General features: G+C 37.4%; 2 protein-coding genes across 4 annotated transcripts; one reads left to right on the forward strand and one right to left on the reverse strand.

The window, feature by feature from the left end:
* Positions 1 to 735: 735 nt before the first annotated feature.
* On the reverse strand, positions 736 to 7956 carry ca7 (carbonic anhydrase VII). Of its 3 annotated transcripts, none has more exons than XM_056754098.1 (8): positions 7629 to 7956; positions 6700 to 6787; positions 6104 to 6301; positions 4839 to 4957; positions 4643 to 4738; positions 4171 to 4233; positions 2815 to 2970; positions 736 to 1968 (listed from the first exon to the last, which is right to left on the reverse strand). In XM_056754098.1, exons 1-8 carry the CDS (start codon positions 7923 to 7925, stop codon positions 1846 to 1848), a joined length of 1140 nt encoding a protein of 379 aa, XP_056610076.1. In that variant the 5' UTR covers positions 7926 to 7956; the 3' UTR covers positions 736 to 1845. The 3 variants fall into 3 exon arrangements, with proteins under 3 accessions (XP_056610076.1, XP_056610094.1, XP_056610086.1); XM_056754116.1 differs by having other exon boundaries at positions 7625 to 7798; XM_056754108.1 differs by having other exon boundaries at positions 6700 to 6899; positions 7625 to 7796.
* On the forward strand, positions 7886 to 12832 carry LOC130427062 (NEDD8-activating enzyme E1 regulatory subunit-like). The gene is made up of 20 exons (XM_056754088.1): positions 7886 to 8025; positions 8413 to 8516; positions 8611 to 8671; positions 8806 to 8836; positions 8926 to 8997; positions 9128 to 9207; positions 9297 to 9406; positions 9680 to 9789; positions 9889 to 9951; positions 10380 to 10443; positions 10536 to 10627; positions 10711 to 10770; positions 10909 to 11042; positions 11273 to 11348; positions 11480 to 11519; positions 11668 to 11754; positions 11876 to 11968; positions 12193 to 12307; positions 12415 to 12464; positions 12583 to 12832. Exons 1-20 carry the CDS (start codon positions 7976 to 7978, stop codon positions 12690 to 12692), a joined length of 1602 nt encoding a protein of 533 aa, XP_056610066.1. The 5' UTR covers positions 7886 to 7975; the 3' UTR covers positions 12693 to 12832.
* The last annotated feature ends 5796 nt before the right edge of the window (positions 12833 to 18628 follow it).

Here is an 18628-nt window from a genome sequence, read left to right on the forward strand (position 1 = left end):
TTTTGTTATATTTTGGCACTTGGATGTTTTGTTGTCTAATGCAGTGACATGCCATGCTATGGTTATGTTTATAAGCATAACATATGGGCAATTCCAGCGTTATGGATGTGACATTTTGCATTATGGACGTGACATAAAAATGCTCAGAGAAGGAATTTGAACCCTTGTTGATAGAGTCTAAACATCAAAAAATGTCAGTCTATGAAAAAAAATTTTTTTTAAAGGAAAATAAACATGTGTTATGTGACAAAAAAAAACGATGCGGTTTTTGGAAGACGATAAACATTTGTAGGGTTTCTGTAAAATAAAATGCACAATCATGAAGCTATAGTACCCAATGAATGAAAAAGGGATCTTTCTTTATAGAACATAAAAAAGTTACTTTATATTAATTTTCATGTGTCCATTTATAAGAATATATAGTGTTACGGATGTGACAATCCTGAAAATGGAACTTACCTGACTATGAAAAATCATGCACTGAAGATAAAACAAATGCTTTACAAATTTGAAGAGAGATCTCACATGGGTATTTGAACCACCAAATGTTAAAATCTGTGCTATTACCATAGTAAAAACCGCTGGTAAAAACCACATTTTTTCGTGGTCAGGTTGACATTTTCACGGAATTGCCCATACATATAGTTTCTGCACAAATGTTACCATAACATGTCCATAAAGCAACAAGTACAATCTTATGCTCAAAATACAGTCGACAATGACAGATGACAAATACAATATTAAAATAATTTTATTTCGTAAATATTTAAACATTAAAAACGAAATATAAATTGGTTGATATCCTCCCTGCCACCAAAAAGTGAAAATCCCTTTTGTAGCCATGCCAGCGACTGCATTAAGAATTACAGTGATAAAAGGAACTATATTTACCATCTATCTGAAGCGTGACCAGTGTAATCCATCATTCATTTCAACCTTCACACATCACCTTATTACTGTAAAAGCTTTTGTAAGGCTTCATAGAAAACATATGGAGCATATTTTATTACAGTGATTGCAGTGAGTTTCACGGAACTATAGCAACTAAACCAACATGTAGCTGCAAGCTTGACAATAAAGTTATCTACTCCTATTAGTGATATAGTCCAGTGTATTCATTTTTAAAGTGTTAATGGAAAGCCATGCTTCGGCATTTCCCTGAGCTATTCCAAGAAGAGCAATGTGTCTTTAAACAGCTAGTGACATCACACATGCCTTATCAAAAGAGCCTTTGGTGAAGATTAACAGGTCAAATAGAGCTCCTGGATTTCTGACCCTTTCCCAAAGTTGTGAGAATGCCCACAGCAGCCAATTAATCTGACCGCATTAGTTTGGAGCCTTTGGAACCACAAATATCTCAGACATCTGCAACAAGTATCTGTGTGCACAAGTCATATAAAGATGGATGAGAAGGGATTTAAACACCTATAGCCTTGAATTCAAAGAGCTCTGTGTCAAAGTCAAGCTGCATTATGTTTGAGGTCACCAACCGGACCTATAAGCACTAGACAAAGAGTTCCAATACAACCTTATTACTCATACTACATATAATCTCCTAGATGTGAAAGAAAAATAAATATAAATATTAAATCAAACACAAGCATCTACAAATAACATTATTGCTATCGTCAAGTCTTTTCATGAGTTTGCAATTCCTTTTGATGTTAAGCACTTTGTTGGTCCACTGTTAAGTATTTCTTAATGTTTGAAGTTTGTGGATATACATGAATTCAAAAATATACAGAAGGATGTTTGTCATGCACTTAAGGATTGATAGTTGGTTTTCTCCTTAAATCTCTCTGATTTTAGAACAGTTTCTGGAAAGAGTGGATCACAACGGGGAAATTATCTAAAAGAGGCCCGGACTGTCCTGCCTTTTATTGGCTGTGGTGGGCGAAAGTTGTTCTCCATCCGCCTTCGGCTCTCCTCTTCCTCTCCATTAAAATTCAGTGTCCGGAACTTTCCCATCTATGTCCAAATACAGTAGCATGGAGAAAAAAAAGTGGGGGAAAAGTAGTAAGCACTACAGCGACAAAAATAAATTACACACTTATATGTCTCAAGAAACTAGGCTGTTAATCTTCTAAACATTTTACACATATTGTTGATCACTTATTTGTAATATAATATTCAAATTAAAGTCTTGTGACCTCGTGCCAGATGCGACAGGCTCCTGTCATGACAATGAAGCCAACATGCTGTCCTGTTCACATTATTGAAATTTCCTTTGATGCAGTCAGGACAAGACAGAAACCAGATATGAATTCTTCATAACCAGGTATACATTCACATAAATTCTAATAAAATGCATTAATTGTCCATTCATTTTACAGTATGACACAAGTAAACTACATATCTGTGGGGATCATCTGTCGCTTGCAAAAGCATGACTGCAATATCAGCTGAAAATTTGTCCTGGATATTTGGTGTGTTTTTGCTTCAAGTGCCTTGTATAAACTTTAGAATGAGACACTTAACCATCTGAATAACTTAAGAGACACATCCAAAATTATTCAGGTATGCATCACACCAACCGTATAGCACATGTTTTGTCTCAGGTCTTAGAGTTATTCAACAGAGGCAATATTCGAATAATGTGGACAGACTCTAATTTACATCGCCACCCATACATTTTAAATTACGTGGGCACACATTCCACATCCACCTCCCTCCACAACCATTCATTTTCATAAACTGGCATCCTCAAACAGAGCAGGTGATAATTAGGAAAACACGCAATACCTTTATCAACCATCCGTAAAGTTTCTTTGTGTTTTCAAATTTTAAAAAACAGCAGTCACAAAAGTAGCCCACCTGTTTCTCTGACAAAAACAAAGGGTCTTTCAGAACAATCCATGTGACACTCTCAAACAGTGGGGGAGTGGTGAGAGAGCCTGGGTATGTCCAGAAATCCAGACTGAGAGGAAGGAGGCACTTTGGGTTAAACCCCTTAAAATCAGCAACAGTCCCCTACATGAAAAAAACAAGAAAACAAGTCTATAAGACAAAACAAAGTTTTAATTAGTTAGTAACCAACTGCAGAAGGTGAAGCCAATGGAAGTTTTCAAGCCGCCATGCTGGCATGCTAAACCAAGCATCATGGACATTTCACCCAAAAATTTAAAAGAAATAAAATTCTGTTATCAATTCTACTCACCCTCTTGTCAATTCAAAATTATTTGACTTTCTTTCTTCTTCAGAACACAAAATTATGTTGGTAGCCATCCATCAGCAGAACCCATTTAGGTTACTTCTATTGTAAAGACACAAAATCAATGCAAGTCAATGGGTATCGCCGTTGTATGGCTACCGACATTCTTCTCAAGATCATCTTTCGTGTTCAGAGAAAGTCACACAGGTTTGAAATTACAAGAGAAATGATGACAGAATTTTCATTTTGGCTGAGCTATCCCTTTAAGGTGAGAGTATTGCACACTGTTGTAATGGCACAGGTGTAAATGCTGAAAAATATAGCTTCATGACTTTAAGAACACCTGCAGTCCCATTATTTCTCTTTAACAATAATAAACTGTATTTCCTTCTATCCCTTATTTGACATCCACTTCAGACTCCATGGCAAATTATATATTTTACAAGCATTTCAGTTTGCATAGAACAATTTTTCATATTTAGATATGTGGATGGGATTCGTCATTTAATTCATTAAATTCAAACCAATGTAATATTTATTTTGTGATTATTTTTGTTAATCTTACCTAACATCAAAGACCCAAAAAGTGGGCGTTTAAACATGCATAAATATAATAATGTATGTGTTCAAGATAAAAAAATAAACTATGCAAAGAAAAAAAATGAAATCACCAAATGCATATATATATATATATATATATATATATATATATATAGGGGTTAAAAAATCGTCCTATGTTGGGGGGTTTCATAGGTCCTCTGGAAAAAAATAACTTCTTGACTTTAAAGAAACAAACTACTTAACATATTTCAAGTTTTTTTCATATGAAATCCTATGCAAAGAAAAGTGGCATTTGGTTATGCAAAAATGCAAAAGAGGGCTAAAGTACCGCAGCAATTTGCCTATTCATATGACACTACCCAAAATCATAAATGTTTTATATTTCATGTTTTATCTCTCAAACACTCCCAAGAAACTCATGTTTCCCCTTCATATTTCTTCAATGTAAATAAACATACCTTGAACTTCACCATATACATGGCATCTGTTATCTGATGAAGACCTTTGTGTTCAATACCTATCTAAATAAAAAAGAATGGGTACAAAATTAAATATGTCATTTTGAAAAGCTTGTTATTTGTCTGTAAACGTGAAGTCTGTGTGATGTGCCATTTCCACTAAAGTATCCTAAAGTATTAACAAATACATACATCCCACCAAACTAACATTTTTATTTACTCACCCTCGTGTTGTTACAAACTTCTATGACTATCTTTCCCTCATGGAATACAAAAGCTGACTGATACCATCAGTCACATTATTGTCTCTCATTTCCATACAATGAAGCTGAATGGTGAGGCTGTCATTCCTTTCAAATATACATTTGGGAAAAAATGAGGAATGATACTGTAAACTGAATTTTCATTTTGGGGTAAAGGGTACCTTAATTCCCTGTGGAACAGTAAAAGAGAGAATGAAGTAAATTCTTACTTCCAGAAAGATACCAAGGACAGCCAGACCATCAGGGGCAGCTGCGGCCTCGCCAAAGGACTTGTACTTCACAGAGTTCCAGTGAACAAGATGAAGCTGAACAGAATTAGAGTTCACAGGATTGTGATACATAAACCACAAACTGTGTATATGTACATTAAGTGAATAAGTAACTGTCAATTTTCTGCACCGTCACCTCTGAGGGATAGATTTTTCCTGCAACCGTATGCTCAGAGCCACCACAACCCTTGCCTCCCCAGTGGAAATGAAACTGTTTAAGTCGGTACATGTTGTCCAAGGGACCTCCCTGGATTACTGAAAGAGAAAAGAATAGAGTTTACTTTGCCTGTAAAGGCAGCTTTGTTTCTCAGACACATAGAGTCAACAGATCGGCATCATGTTACTGTAAATTAGCTATGAACTTGTGTTTAAGGTACATTGTAAATAAAAAAAAAAGATTAAACATATCTTATGTAGTATTAAATATAAAATGGATTAGTGTTTTGCAGAGCCAGCATTTTAGTAATAATACAGCTGGTGTCAGTCAAAGCATGTGACAGTCTTTCTGTCTAACCACTGTGGTCAAGTTCAGAGCGCAAACATTGATTTAAAAACTTTCCAACATTTCAGAATAGACGACTTTTTCAGCAACTGTATACCGTCTATTCATTTATGTGGCCGTAACTTTTTGAGCACAGTGTTAACAACAGGTGCAATCTCTTGGGAGCAAATACTGAGTCACTTTGAAGAAAAAGCCTCTGACAGATGCATAAATGAACGCACTGAACAACCAGTCCTGACAATTATGTTAATTAAGGCACTTCTCTTTGGATGACTATTGTCTGAACAGAGCTACCACATTTAAATTGTGCATTTTCATATGGTAATCATAACAAAATAGATTTTGATTTCTTTTTTAAGCAGTAAAATGGGCCAAAAACGAAGGTTCAGAGTCATTAAAACTTTAAATAGACAATTTTTGATCTCTGTGAAAGTTCAAAAAGTCAAAACACTTGTGTTTTGTTTGTTATGTAAACATAGTTTTAAATGGGTTAAACTTCAAAAAGACAAAAAAAAGGTTCTAATTAACTCAAGGCAAAATACATGACAACACACAATAGTCTAGGAAAGCAATTTTTTGCAACTTTTTTGCAACTACTTACATGGCATAAATATACTGATTTATTGCCATTTTTGTGAATTTACCAAGACAACAAAGAAAACTTGTTATACTGAGAACATTATAAACATAAACAAAATTGAACTACACATGTTTTGTTAAATTTTTCATGGTATGAACTTCTGGCAATAAGTTGTTTAAAACTGGTTGAAGACACAGAAATCCATGACGGTCAATAGTGGTTCTTTTTATGAACTATTACCAGTGCACCCTGAGGTCCAATGTCATTCCTTGTCGTAATAACATTGTTAAACCAGCAATAAAATATCACTGATACCAACCTGATCTATCATCGATGTCAACGAACTCCACTACCACAGAGTGGCCATTGTTTGTAATGTTGATAGAGGTGCAATTGTCGTAAAACAGTGAGATGGGCGACAGGCTAGTATCATAAACTGCACTGCCAGGGACTATATCAATAGGCGATTGACGGCTACCCTGGGCAAGGGGATAGCCTTTGTGCCATTCAGCTGGACCTAAAACCAAAATTTAAAATAGAAATTCAATGACACACTGGACCTATACATAATAAATGTATATGTCTGGCTATGTGAGTGATATTACAAATTAGCTGATATAAAAAAGTTACAAGTTTTTCTGTGTTCTGCACATAACAACGTCTTCTTGTCATCACACTCTCACATACATTCTGGTTAAGTCCCTTTAAATGATAACTAGGTTAATCTCGTATTAACATCTATTCTAACAATATAGCCTACTGCAGGGAGCAGATAATTGTGCTACACAAAATCAGCAATTGTAACTATAGACGACTGGACATTAAATAGGTCAATTAATGAAATATCACGAAACAGAGAGTAACTATTCTTAAGAAGAGATCTGCACTTGATAAGAATCAAGTCCCGTCACTTACCGTTGGCTTCTCCATATCCCCAGTGATGGCCAGTCATTGCTGTCTTTGTATTATAGCAGGTAAAAGGAAAATGTCCCGCGGGTGAACACTTTGAGTCGCAAGAGGTGTGGGGAATGGACAATAATGACAGATGTAACAGGTTAATGAATAGCGCTGTGATTGATTGACATGTGAGTTGATCCGCTCATTCCCCGCCCTCTCTAAACAGACACGAGACCAAAGTAACAATTTTGGGATTATGTCATACATTTTTTTCTGACTCTCGATTTATTTTTGTAGCAAATGCTTGATGAATTCAGATCAAAGGAATCATTCTGTCAGGAATTCACCCCACGTAAAACATTAAATAGTAAATAATTAAGTCGTAGATAATAGTAAATAAACAAAAAAATAAATATTTTGACGGTAATGATATTCTGAAAACCAGCCTTTTTTGGTAAAATGTATTTTTTTGTCTAACTCTTAACTTTGTTACTTTTAAGGGCCGTTTAAAAATCCCACTTTATTATGCATTGGAAATAACGAAAGAATGTCGGCTAGGTAGTACTTGCGTTAAAAAAAGATCTACAGCAGGATATAAACTACTGCCCAAAAATTGACATACTGCCTCACAAAATAAACTTTAGCTGTGAATCAGAATGAAACTTAAAATATCTTTACTAAAGTGGCTAAAGGTCGGTAAAGTGAATGGCTCAAGCCACATGGTCAAGACGAACTGCTTTGACTGCATCAAAATCTAACACTATGGCAAAACGTGCGATCACGCACTATGACTGGGTGTTTACTCTTTGCTCTGACAACACACTACAACACTGAAAGTGATGGCATAAAATAACAAGTCAGCATGCTGTCTTAACTTAATAACTATCATTTTCTAAATCAATGCTGATTAGTGCATTTTGTCTGAAACCGAAGCGTTCTTTACCTACTTCCTTCTCATGGTCTGTAGCCAACTGAGACATATTGATAATTGAATTCAGTATGAACAACAGAAATATAGTGCGACATAATAGTAGAAAAGAGAAGTTGGTCTGTTGATCTAAAGGAGGAAATAATTCTGCCAAATGTTGCTGGTAGAACAACATGCTGTTATTTGCCGCCTTTCTAAAAGAACTGTGCTCTGCTACTACAACACTGAAAGTGTGTTTTTGTCTCTCTCTAGTGGTCAAACAGAGGATAAGCCCTTCGCTCCGCGTCGAATCTGCCGCTGTCGATGTGAAAATCATGCAACAGCGGCGTACTGGGTAGAAGATCAAGCTGCAGCAGACAGAGGACCATGACAGACCTTAAAGCGAGCAAAGAACAGAAATATGATCGACAGCTCAGGTACATCTCTAGCGGCTCTTTATATCACAGAAAACGGCATTAACGTGCACAATGATTATCTTTTAGCACTGACACTAGCCTTTTGTTTTACATTAGCGCATGAAAACACACAGGCCCAAAATGACAGTAAAATGAGACCTTTTCATTTCAGATACCTGGACAATGTGTCACGAGTTACCTAGACGATCTTCCCTAATGTATTTAATATCTAACGCCAGTCTGATAATAACTATTGTAACATATTGTAAAGCGCTAGTCTGTTGTTGTTGTTGTTGTCCTCTGTCTGTTTTACCAGAGTATGTTATAATCCTACGTATGAAAGTCCCTGCGAAATTTACCACGGTATTAATACAGCTACCATATTTATCCATGTCGTGTTTGTTTCAGGTTGTGGGGAGATCATGGACAGGAAGCTCTTGAAAATGCTCATGTGTGTCTCATCAATGCCACTGCATCTGGCACTGAGATACTCAAGAACCTTGTTTTGCCAGGTATCAGTGTTTATCACTACATATTGAATCGTGACACTTACATTTCTCTGTGTGTGCCGATGCATTAACGTTCTGTTTCTGCTCTCCTTCACAGGCATTGGAGCCTTTACTCTAGTTGACGGGCATAAAGTGTCAGGGGAGGATGTTGGAAACAAGTATGTATATTTAAAGTCATTCCTTAGTATTTACTTATCAGTTATGCTAAATTGACACTTTCTTAAAGATATTAATAGACATATTCAGTAATGTCTATTAATACATGATGATACTTTCATTTTGTTTACTGCAGCTTCTTCCTTAGCAACAACAGTATTGGAAAGGTAAGCTCTGCAGTGTGTTCAAATTATGCTTAAAATATCTCTAAACTGAATGCGATCTACTTATAAATCATATAATGATTATTTTGCAGAACAGAGCTCAGGCTGCAACTGAACTACTGCAGGAGCTTAACGGTGATGTGTCTGGAAACTTTGTGGAGGAGGTCAGATTTTGTCATTGCTATTAAAATGTAGTATTTCATTTGATGGTCAAATTTTGATATAAATATTAAATTGTTTATTTTTTCCTATGGGTTGTCTGTTTTACATCACGTTTCCTTTTTTCATCTTTAGAGTCCTGATCAACTTTTGGACAATGACCCTGAGTTTTTTCACAGATTTAGTCTGGTAATCAGTGTGCAGCTTCCAGAAAGGTAATAGCTCTTAAAACAATCTACTTCTTTGGTTTTAAGATGCTGGTTTTGTCAATTGTCATGTATTTTATTTTGTCTTACCTTGACAGCACATATTTGAGGCTGTCTACTGTGTTATGGGAGGCTGGTGTTCCATTCCTTGTATGTAGAACATATGGGCTTGTTGGTTACATGAGGCTAGCTGTGAAGGAGCACACAGGTAGACAAATAGTCCTTTGTTGATTGATGAGTTTATCTTTCTTTTCTGTTATTGAAGTTATCTTTGAAAGGGCATGAGAATTATTGAAGATGTTTTTTAAAATGTGTCAAGTTCAGTTATCCATCTGTCCTTATAAAGGGCACAGAACCCTTAGCTTGCATTAATATGCAGGGCTGCCTTAAGACTAACTAGACAGCTCACTGGATAAACAACATTTTCTGAAACTTGACTATGTTAAAATGTTAACGGGCCTGTCTTTGACTTTGATTGTAGTGGTTGAGTCTCATCCTGACAATGCATTAGAGGACCTTAGGCTAGATCAGCCATTTACAGAGCTGAAGAACCATATAGAGTCCTATGACCTGGACAACATGAAGAAGAAGGTGAGATGAAAAATGACGATTACCACGTCAATATTGTAATTGCTGATTCTTTGTTAATTGTAAATGACTGTCGGCCTACATTTCGTGTGTTTGTTTTAGGATCACAACCATACACCCTGGATTATTGTTGTTGCCAAATACTTGGAAAAATGGTATAGTGAGGTAATTCTTGAAATGTGCTTATAACAGTGGTTCTCATCTCTAGTCCGCATTATCCATTTTTGCCCCAACACTGATAAAACACACCTGTACAAGCTAATCAATGTCTTCAAGAATAGACGTGTTCAACCTAATGTGTGGCCTATCGTATTAAAGTACTGCAAGAGCGTTTCAAAAGCATACAGTTTGAATCACTCTCGTGGTACTTTAATGTCATACGTCGATAGATTTGCGCTGCGCCGAAAATGATGTCTTCCTGAAGACATTTGATTCACTTGGTCAGGTGTGTTTTATCAAGGTCAGGACTAAACTTGGAAGGATAATGGATCTCACAGGCCAGAGCTAAGAACCACTTGCTTATAATATGTGCTTAATGTGCGTAAGACCTCACTAATGTTAAAGCTTATCATCCTATGTGTCCTCTGGTTCAGCACAACTCAGAGTTACCGAAGAATTATAAGGAGAAGGAAGCTTTCAGACAACTCGTCAGAGAAGGTCATTTAATTGATTGTAATCATACTGTCATATTTCAGCCATTAGTTTAGCTTACCTCTGTGTTTATGAGTTTTTTATTCCTGTTTTCTCAGGAATGCTTAAGAATGAGAGTGGAACACCAGAGGATGAAGAGAACTTTGAGGAGGCTATCAAGAATGTGAACACAGTTTTAAACCCCACCAAGGTAGATCTTCTCACCTCAAAGGTAATCTGCGTGCTGTGCTGTACTTTAATATGTATTGACCTTTGTTTCTCATCCTCATATAGATCTCTAGCGCAGTGGAGGACATTTTTAACATGGAGCAGTGTGAAAACATTACCTCGCAGGTTTGAAGCTTTCTGTTTTCATCCCTTAACTTATGTGTGTGTTATATGCAACGTTTAAACGATAACTTCATTGGTAGCAGCTCTCATGGTGTTATGTTTATCTTTTTCCACTGGATTTGTTTTGCGTGTTTAACATAGAGCCCGTCTTTCTGGGTGATGGCACGTGGAGTGCGAGACTTTGTTCGAAATAAGGGAAGCGGAAACCTGCCTGTGCGCGGAATCATCCCGGACATGATCGCTGACTCAGACAAATTTATCAAGTTACAAAATGTGTAGGTATTATTTATTTTTTATTAGATTTCAGACTACAGTAAGTCAGAAAAGTTCTTGTTGTAATGAATTAGTGAGTTTATATTGTTATTAATACTCAAATGATTTTTTTGTTTGGCTAACCGTGTTCACTTTGGATGACTCCAGAACTTAAGTAACGTTGCTTTAGAGATTGTGTTGGTACACTAGGCTGTTTGATACAAGGGCATTTGTTTGTCTCCTTCAATTTCAGCTATAGAGAAAAAGCAATGAAGGATGCTACAATCGTGTCCAAACATATTGAATCTCTTTTACACTCAGTTGGAAAGGTATTTATATAATTAAACATACTGAGTTGTGATAATAGCACTTATTATCTTGTATGTGCACGCTAACGTTTACCTTTGGGGTTGATTGGCTTCATGATGCTACTAATAATGACTGTATGTTTATTTCAAAGACTCCAGAGAGCATCTCAGAACAGGAAATAAAACTCTTCTGTGAGTACTGCTATTGTTCAACATGCATATTACTACATGAACAATGAATGTTCCAGTACAAAATATTCATCTAGGATATCTACGATAATTGTATATTGTTCTGGCGTTGTGTGGAAATGGTAAGTATGTGGCATTTTATTCCCTGCAGGTAAGAATGCAGCTTTTCTCAGGGTGGTGCGATGCAGGTCTTTGGTAGATGAGTACAGTGTAGATGCCTTTAACAAAGATGAAATCAGTAAGTATTAGGTTCTCTGTGGATTCTTTCGATGGCTTGTGGTTTATTTCTCAGAATGGTTATAAAGGTTCATCATCAGTAGGTCATGTATGTGGTTAAGTGGTTATTTCTCTCTCCACAGCCTCCTGCATGGGCTGTCCTGACAGTGAGATGGTCCTCTACCTCATGCTCCGCTCAGTTGAACGCTTCTATCAACAACACTCACGTTACCCAGGTCACTACAGTTTTTATTGATATGTCTATGAATGCATCAAATATCATGTTAATACCTTGTTTTTTTTACAAAGTTATTACAGGTAACTTGTGTCATGTAAATACAATGTCGATGGTGTATATCAAAATACTATGGTATTACCAAAATAAAGCTATTTGTTAAAGTACTATATGCGATCATATGAATTGTCACTATTAAATTACAGTCTGACTGTTTTTTTTTAGGTGTCTACAATTACCAGGTGGAGGAAGACATTAATAAACTGAAGCTTTGTGTAAATAGTCTTCTACTGGAGTACAGTCTGAACGTCAATGTGAAAGATGATTACATCCATGAGTTGTACGTTTAACCCTTATGTACTTGACGAATATTTGTATGAAAATATGCTTTATAACATTGACAGTAAAAAAGCGCACATGCTCCCATGTTAATTTTGTGTCTTCCAGCTGTCGTTATGGAGCTGCCGAGCCACACACAGTCGCTGCTTTTTTGGGAGGTGAATATGAACGTGCTTTTACGTAACAGACTACCTGGTCACACGCTCATGCATGTGATGGCCACTTGAACTATATGGATTTTATTTGGAAGTAAGATCTCTTGTGGTTTTCCTGTAGGGACAGCAGCTCAAGAAGCCATCAAAATCATTACACATCAGTTTGTACCTTTCAACAACACGTTCATCTATAACGCCATGGCACAGACTTCTGCGACTTTTCAGCTGTAGAACAATCTTCTCCATCTGGTCATCATTCCAAAATCTTCCATTTCACCTATTTGTGCATCAAAGGGGCGCTAAAGTTTGTTTCTACTTGTATCGATTAGATGTTGTTGCTCTGACGAGAATAAACAGTGTATTTAAATTGCTTTTGTTGTAGTTTGTCTGCTCATATTCCCATGATTGAATAAGGTTAAACAGATCATCATATGTGTCTGTTCACTAGCGTGGTATAAATGACTTTTTTATAAAAGTGTGACCCATGGTGGTAGGACAAAACTCACCTGGACCGTGCGTCCAGCTAATTGTTACATTCAGTTGCATGACTACTTTTAAATTAAGCTAAATGAGAAAACATGTGTCCCCGGTAAATGTCCTCACCAGCAATTTTGCGGTTTTACAGCTTTATATTTGGGATACCAAGTCTTGCATTTAGTTTGCGTGTAGTATGGTACAAACATGTGACAATTTGACATTGTAACTGAAGAACTACTGTTTATGTAAGCCAAATATTTTCTATGTGTCTTTGTTACACCAAGGACCGGTGCGGTGAGCGGCTGTTGTGTGTTCGAGTAAATTACAGAGTGATTTCTAGCTGTAGGGTGGAGTGCTGTGTTTCTACGGCCTGTCTAGAAAGCAGAAAGCTCTCTGTGGTTTAGGAAATAGCTAGGTTTACCTCACAAAGTCTAGATGCAGAAAGAACACAATCAGTGTCACAAGCTTCTGTTTTCATTCCCAGTCCTTTTTTTAAATGCCAAGAAGTTTAGGTGGTTTGAAATGTCGAGACAGTCGTCAATATGTTGCTGTGTGTTTTAAAGCCTAAATCCAGCGGAGGGCACCATTTTCCTTTTTTTTAGCATGCATTCTGCCCTCAAATGTTGTCCCTTTTTTTAAATGAACATTCCATAGAAGAGTGAATAATTCATAACTGCAGGCTGACCTTAAATTGATTGGGCAGGACAATGTTAATAAGAAACCAGCTGATGTTGATCAGTTACTTCATTGGGTTCGCAGAAGCAGATTGTGAAGAACGTTAAAAAAACTCACTGATGTATAAAGATTGCAAACTATGCAGAATGTGCATTATAAACTTTCTGTGAGGTAATATCTGGGCCGTGTTTATAAATGTTGACCTCAGCCTGCAGCAATTGAATGGAAATTCCCCCCAAGGAGATTCTGCTCCTTCTGGACAAAGATTGACATTGAAAGCACAGCTAAACAGTCTTTCTCTATTCAGCCATCCGATCGATACCATCTCACTGAAGCCTTTTTTAGAAATACCATTGACTGTTTTGGTAATCAGTTTTTTGTAACCTGTAGTAATGTATAGCTTGCTGCCTCCGTACAGGACTTATTAGCATTCGGTGTGCTTTACCATCACATGGCACTACCACAGCCTCTTTCCACAACAAAACACCTGATGCAGTGTAGATAAAAATGGATACTTGGGCCTGAATCTTTACTCCCCAGTGACAGCTGCAGTTGGGAGGACAGAATTGGTGAGGAGGAACAGCAGGAGCCAAAATGTGGCGAGAAGGAAGTTCAGGGTGCCATACAGCTTTGTCGACAAATTCAGACACATCATTCACTCACCCTCTATATATTGTATATTTTGAATAATGTTGGTAACCGAACAATGAGGGTACACGTTGTCTTGCATTGGTTTTGTGTCCATACAATAGAAGTGAATGGTGAGTACCCATGGTTACCAGACATTCTTCAAAATATCTTCTTTTGTGTTCTGCAGAAGAAAGAAAGTTACACTGCTTTGAAATGACGAGGGTGAGTAAATGATAACAGAATTGTCATTTTTGAGTGAACCATCCCTTAAACACCATTGCAAAATGTGAGGATACAGTATACCCCTGCAGGTTGACAGGTTGTGACATCTATATGATCATGTTTTGATTGAAACTCTACCGATTAATGGGTTGACAATGCTCTTTATGTCAATTTTCCCTTTGTCTTTACAAGAAGCTATATTTTATGTGGATCTCCAAGTCCCGAATCCCATCCCCAAGGGAAAAGTGCTGAACAGGGCAGCTCTTATTCATTAATATGGATGACTGAAGCCAAGGACCATCCAGAGAGGCGACACACAGCCTCTCATAAACACGCCCTGCTCTCCAGATAAAGAGACAGTGATAGAGCAATACTATCACTACATTCATTCACACACATATAACATTCATTCCTCGTTGTCTTGTCTGCCATGTGAGCGGGAAAGTCCGGTAGTCACACAAATACAGGAATATAACACTCAATAGGCCGGAGAAGATAAATAAGCAATACAATCTGATTTGCATGATGACGGCCCCATTGGATAATGTTTAATGCATAACTTCTCGTATATTCATTAACCATTGTGAAAAATCTGTCAGATATCCATATCATATCCACATAAATACATTGAGTCATCAATACGTCAGTTATCAAGAGGACATTCATTATCTGCGTTCACAGAGGAGGGGCTGAACAATAGATGAGTTAGCTTTGTTGTGTGGTCAGCAGTAATGTGAAAATCAATGCGCCAATTTTTGAACACTGACACAGCACAAGTGATTCTTTTTCTAGCAATTTGCAATGTATTTATGTTTCAAAGCTCAAATAAATCACTGCATCGATATAGCTATTCATACACATATGTGTCTCCACATCTAAAAACACCCATAAAGTAAAAAGCAGAGGAGGGAGTTAATGGAAAGGGGCTGAAGGAAGGTGGGGAGCTGAAATCTGCTGATTATTATTTTGGATATTTGTCTGGCCGTCTGCCAAAGCTGTGCTATGTCTCTCCATCTCTCCTGGGGTCTGGTGGAGCTGGGATGGATTAATACAATGCAGTGTGAGCACAATGTTCTCTGAACATGCTGCCCTTACAACAAATAAGATGGCAGTACATGGTATAAATGTGTATAGGGTACAACCATTATTAATTGCATTACCATAGAACCTTGTCCAAAACACAATTTGTTAGTGCACAGGCTTTATAAGGAATTGTGGTATAATAGATAAAATTAGTCTCTTGTACAATATGAAGCATGAAACAGCCTAGTGTCTTTACAATCAATAAAAAGAATCAGGCTGGTAATTGACTGTATTTAGTGACGGAGTCAGGCTTCATAGTGGTTGTGATGAGAATTTCAGTCTCATCTAGGACAGACAGGCTAGTTTATGTGTGTTTATGTAACACAGCTGCAGTTACAGACTTCCAACCCCCTGTTTCTCAACATTTCATCCAAGGTCAGAGGTTGTGAGGCCCAATTTTGATCAATTCTTCAAGACTCAGACTGGACCGGCGGATCAGCATTCGTTTGTTCATAAAGTCACATGTTTTCAACACCGGCATGAGACATACAGCAGTTGTACTGTTATCCACTAATATCCACTAAACCATGTAATTGTTTGCTGTTGGAGGATTTATTAAGCTGTTCTGGAATGGCACAAGGCCAGTGCTATACTCTGGCTGTCCTTGAATTTCGAGATGGATGACGTCAATGTTATAAATCTAAGAGAAAGATGTCTTAATCTTTTTTCATAGTTGCTTTTATTAAGAGCATTTCTCAGATAAATGATTCGTGTGCTTTAAAATTAGATGCTGTGAGTTTGTCCATGTCTCTTTATTTGTGTAACCTTCACACTTTGATCCCTATTATTTTAACCTCTCTTATGTCTTCATTTTTTATTTTTCTCATCGAAGAACACAGGCAAATATGCATTTCGAATCCATTATAAATGAGTATTGACTGTCACCCTCGATGGCCAAACCCTCTTCTCGTCTAACCTCCCTGTCCAACGCCAGGTGCTTCCTCTTATCTACCCTTTTCACCCCCTTCAGGGGAGCAACTCCGGCCCACACTGAGCTCAAACATGCAAACACACCTTTAAGTGACCTCAACCCCTTTCTGTAAACTATAACAGCGGAACAGCCATACGCAGAAAGCTCTCCAAAGCAAACTACAGCAGAAAAAGCGCTGCAAAGTACCTTCTTTAATAGATGTGATTTGTACAGCAATATTTATCTTCCCAGAGGAGAGCTTTAAAATTATAATCACATTATACTGTATTTTACTGTATGTATATTTTTCTTTTTCTTTTCTTAAATACATATTATTATTAGCAGATTTGCTATTAAAAGTCCAGTGTATGAAATTTAACCAGCATCTAGTGGTTCGGATGCGATTTGCAGCCAGCGTAATCCACCCTCCTGTAGAAGCAACGCAGTGGCTGCATGAGCTGAAACCTTCCGGTCTCTCTCACAATTTATTTTGGTTTATACAGCTAACTATGCCCTTCATTACAACTGTGAGGGGGTGAATTTTTTAAGCCTTATAATCCTGCGCAATTAAGGGCGTGGCCACTTCAGTGAAAAGTGATTTCTTCATTCAGAAACCTCAACTCCACCCAAGGGCCCCCTTTTTTTCTGATCCAGGAGTGACGTGCTGCCAAGATGGTGCTAACTGGCTCCGCCCACTTCAGGCTTCAAAATTGCTTTTCACAAACCTACAAGTGACGTCATGGACACTACGTCCATGTTTTATACAGTCTCTGTGGCTGACACAGGAGTAAAATGTCATCACGTTTTCGCTTCTTTACCAAAGTAGATAACATATTTAGAAAACATGCTTTGTAGAGCATTTGTCCATTTAGGGCTACTGTAGAAACAATATGGCGAATTCCATGCAAGGGTACCTGCGGTGTATGTAGATAGAAATAGATAATTCTTAGGTAATAAAAACATATCTTTTCTTTATGTCAGGTCTTTATACTCCTCTGAGGACATAGTAATGTATATTATTTTGCATTTCTGTGACACGTTGGACCTTTAAACTATTTACTTTAAAAAAAGGCACCAAAATACATTCAGATTTTAAAATATTTACATCTGTGAGATCTTATTGGTTAATTTGTTTGAACTTCTTGCAAGGTTAAACTGAGGCCCAGATATGCAGTAGTGTAAACAGAGAGAACCCTAGATCCTGTTAGTGTTTTATACACATTGTGCTCCCTTCAGGTCCCCATAGGCCTACACAGTTTAGTGTATACTCGGAACAGGCCATCCCTTCCTGCCTTGTCCTGGACTTTGTGTCTGTAGCTCTCTGAACAAGCTAGGGTTTAAATAATTTTGACCTGAACACTGCATATTTGTATAATATGTCAATGTTCAATATATAAAGGTATCTGATGCAGTAAGCATATGAGTGCATATCAGATGTGTCATGTGTACATGCAAAATATGCAAACATGCTCTACAGCACATGTCATTCTGAATCTCATTCATATCACAGAAATCAGTTTTTTTAGCATTCCCTCAATGCCGTCACAGTTATCTCTCTAAAATTACAAGCACACACTGACTCACACCTGTGCTCAGTCGCACACTTCCTGTTACTCAAACATGCTGTTTGAATTAATCATTCATCATTCACGTGCTGATAGCTGATTTGTCTCCGTTTCATCCTTGAGGCTGAGAGCAATGAGAAGTGGGTTGGTGGATATGTTGAGAGGGGTAAGGGAGCATTATTATCCAAAGCACAAACCCAGTGACCTACACTGTAGGATGCACCTCCCCACTGGGTGGAAACTTTCTGGAGGCCATGCTGGGAAAACAAGAGCCAGTTGGGGTAAAACATGTGGGGTTGGAGAGAGGAAATTTCGCTTTTGATATTAGAAATTCTCTCTCTCTTTTTCAACTTTCAATATATATTGAACAGTGTATATGTGAATTGATTGTAACATATAAAGGCAGTAGGCGTGGGTGGTTTTCAGTTGTCAGGTTGCATCCCAAATCTCACAGATTACAAACATGTGTGGAATTTACTTTAATAATCAATGGCACGTCCTTGAGAAAACAGTGAGCTTAGCTACTGTGGGTTTCACTGGGTCATTCCCCTTTCTCTTGTTCAGGACCCGACGGGCTCTACAGTGAGGTGTTGATATGCAAAGAG

Source organism: Triplophysa dalaica, chromosome 1 (assembly GCF_015846415.1).
Source record: "Triplophysa dalaica isolate WHDGS20190420 chromosome 1, ASM1584641v1, whole genome shotgun sequence".
Taxonomy (NCBI): Eukaryota; Metazoa; Chordata; class Actinopteri; order Cypriniformes; family Nemacheilidae; genus Triplophysa; species Triplophysa dalaica.

Excerpts from the sequence above, each read along its gene's own strand:
- ca7 (XM_056754098.1), bottom strand. The coding sequence starts at position 7,925 with ATGATTTTCACATCGACAGCGGCAGATTCGACGCGGAGCGAAGGGCTT. Across the intron at positions 6,302-6,699 it reads GGGATATGGAGAAGCCAACG|GTCCAGCTGAATGGCACAAA; the intron begins GTAAGTGACGGG and ends TTTTGGTTTTAG. Across the intron at positions 4,234-4,642 it reads TCCTTGGTATCTTTCTGGAA|ATAGGTATTGAACACAAAGG; the intron begins GTAAGAATTTAC and ends TTTTTTATTTAG.
- LOC130427062 (XM_056754088.1), top strand. The coding sequence starts at position 7,976 with ATGACAGACCTTAAAGCGAGCAAAGAACAGAAATATGATCGACAGCTC. Across the intron at positions 9,407-9,679 it reads AGCTGTGAAGGAGCACACAG|TGGTTGAGTCTCATCCTGAC; the intron begins GTAGACAAATAG and ends CTTTGATTGTAG. Across the intron at positions 11,520-11,667 it reads ACAGGAAATAAAACTCTTCT|GTAAGAATGCAGCTTTTCTC; the intron begins GTGAGTACTGCT and ends TATTCCCTGCAG.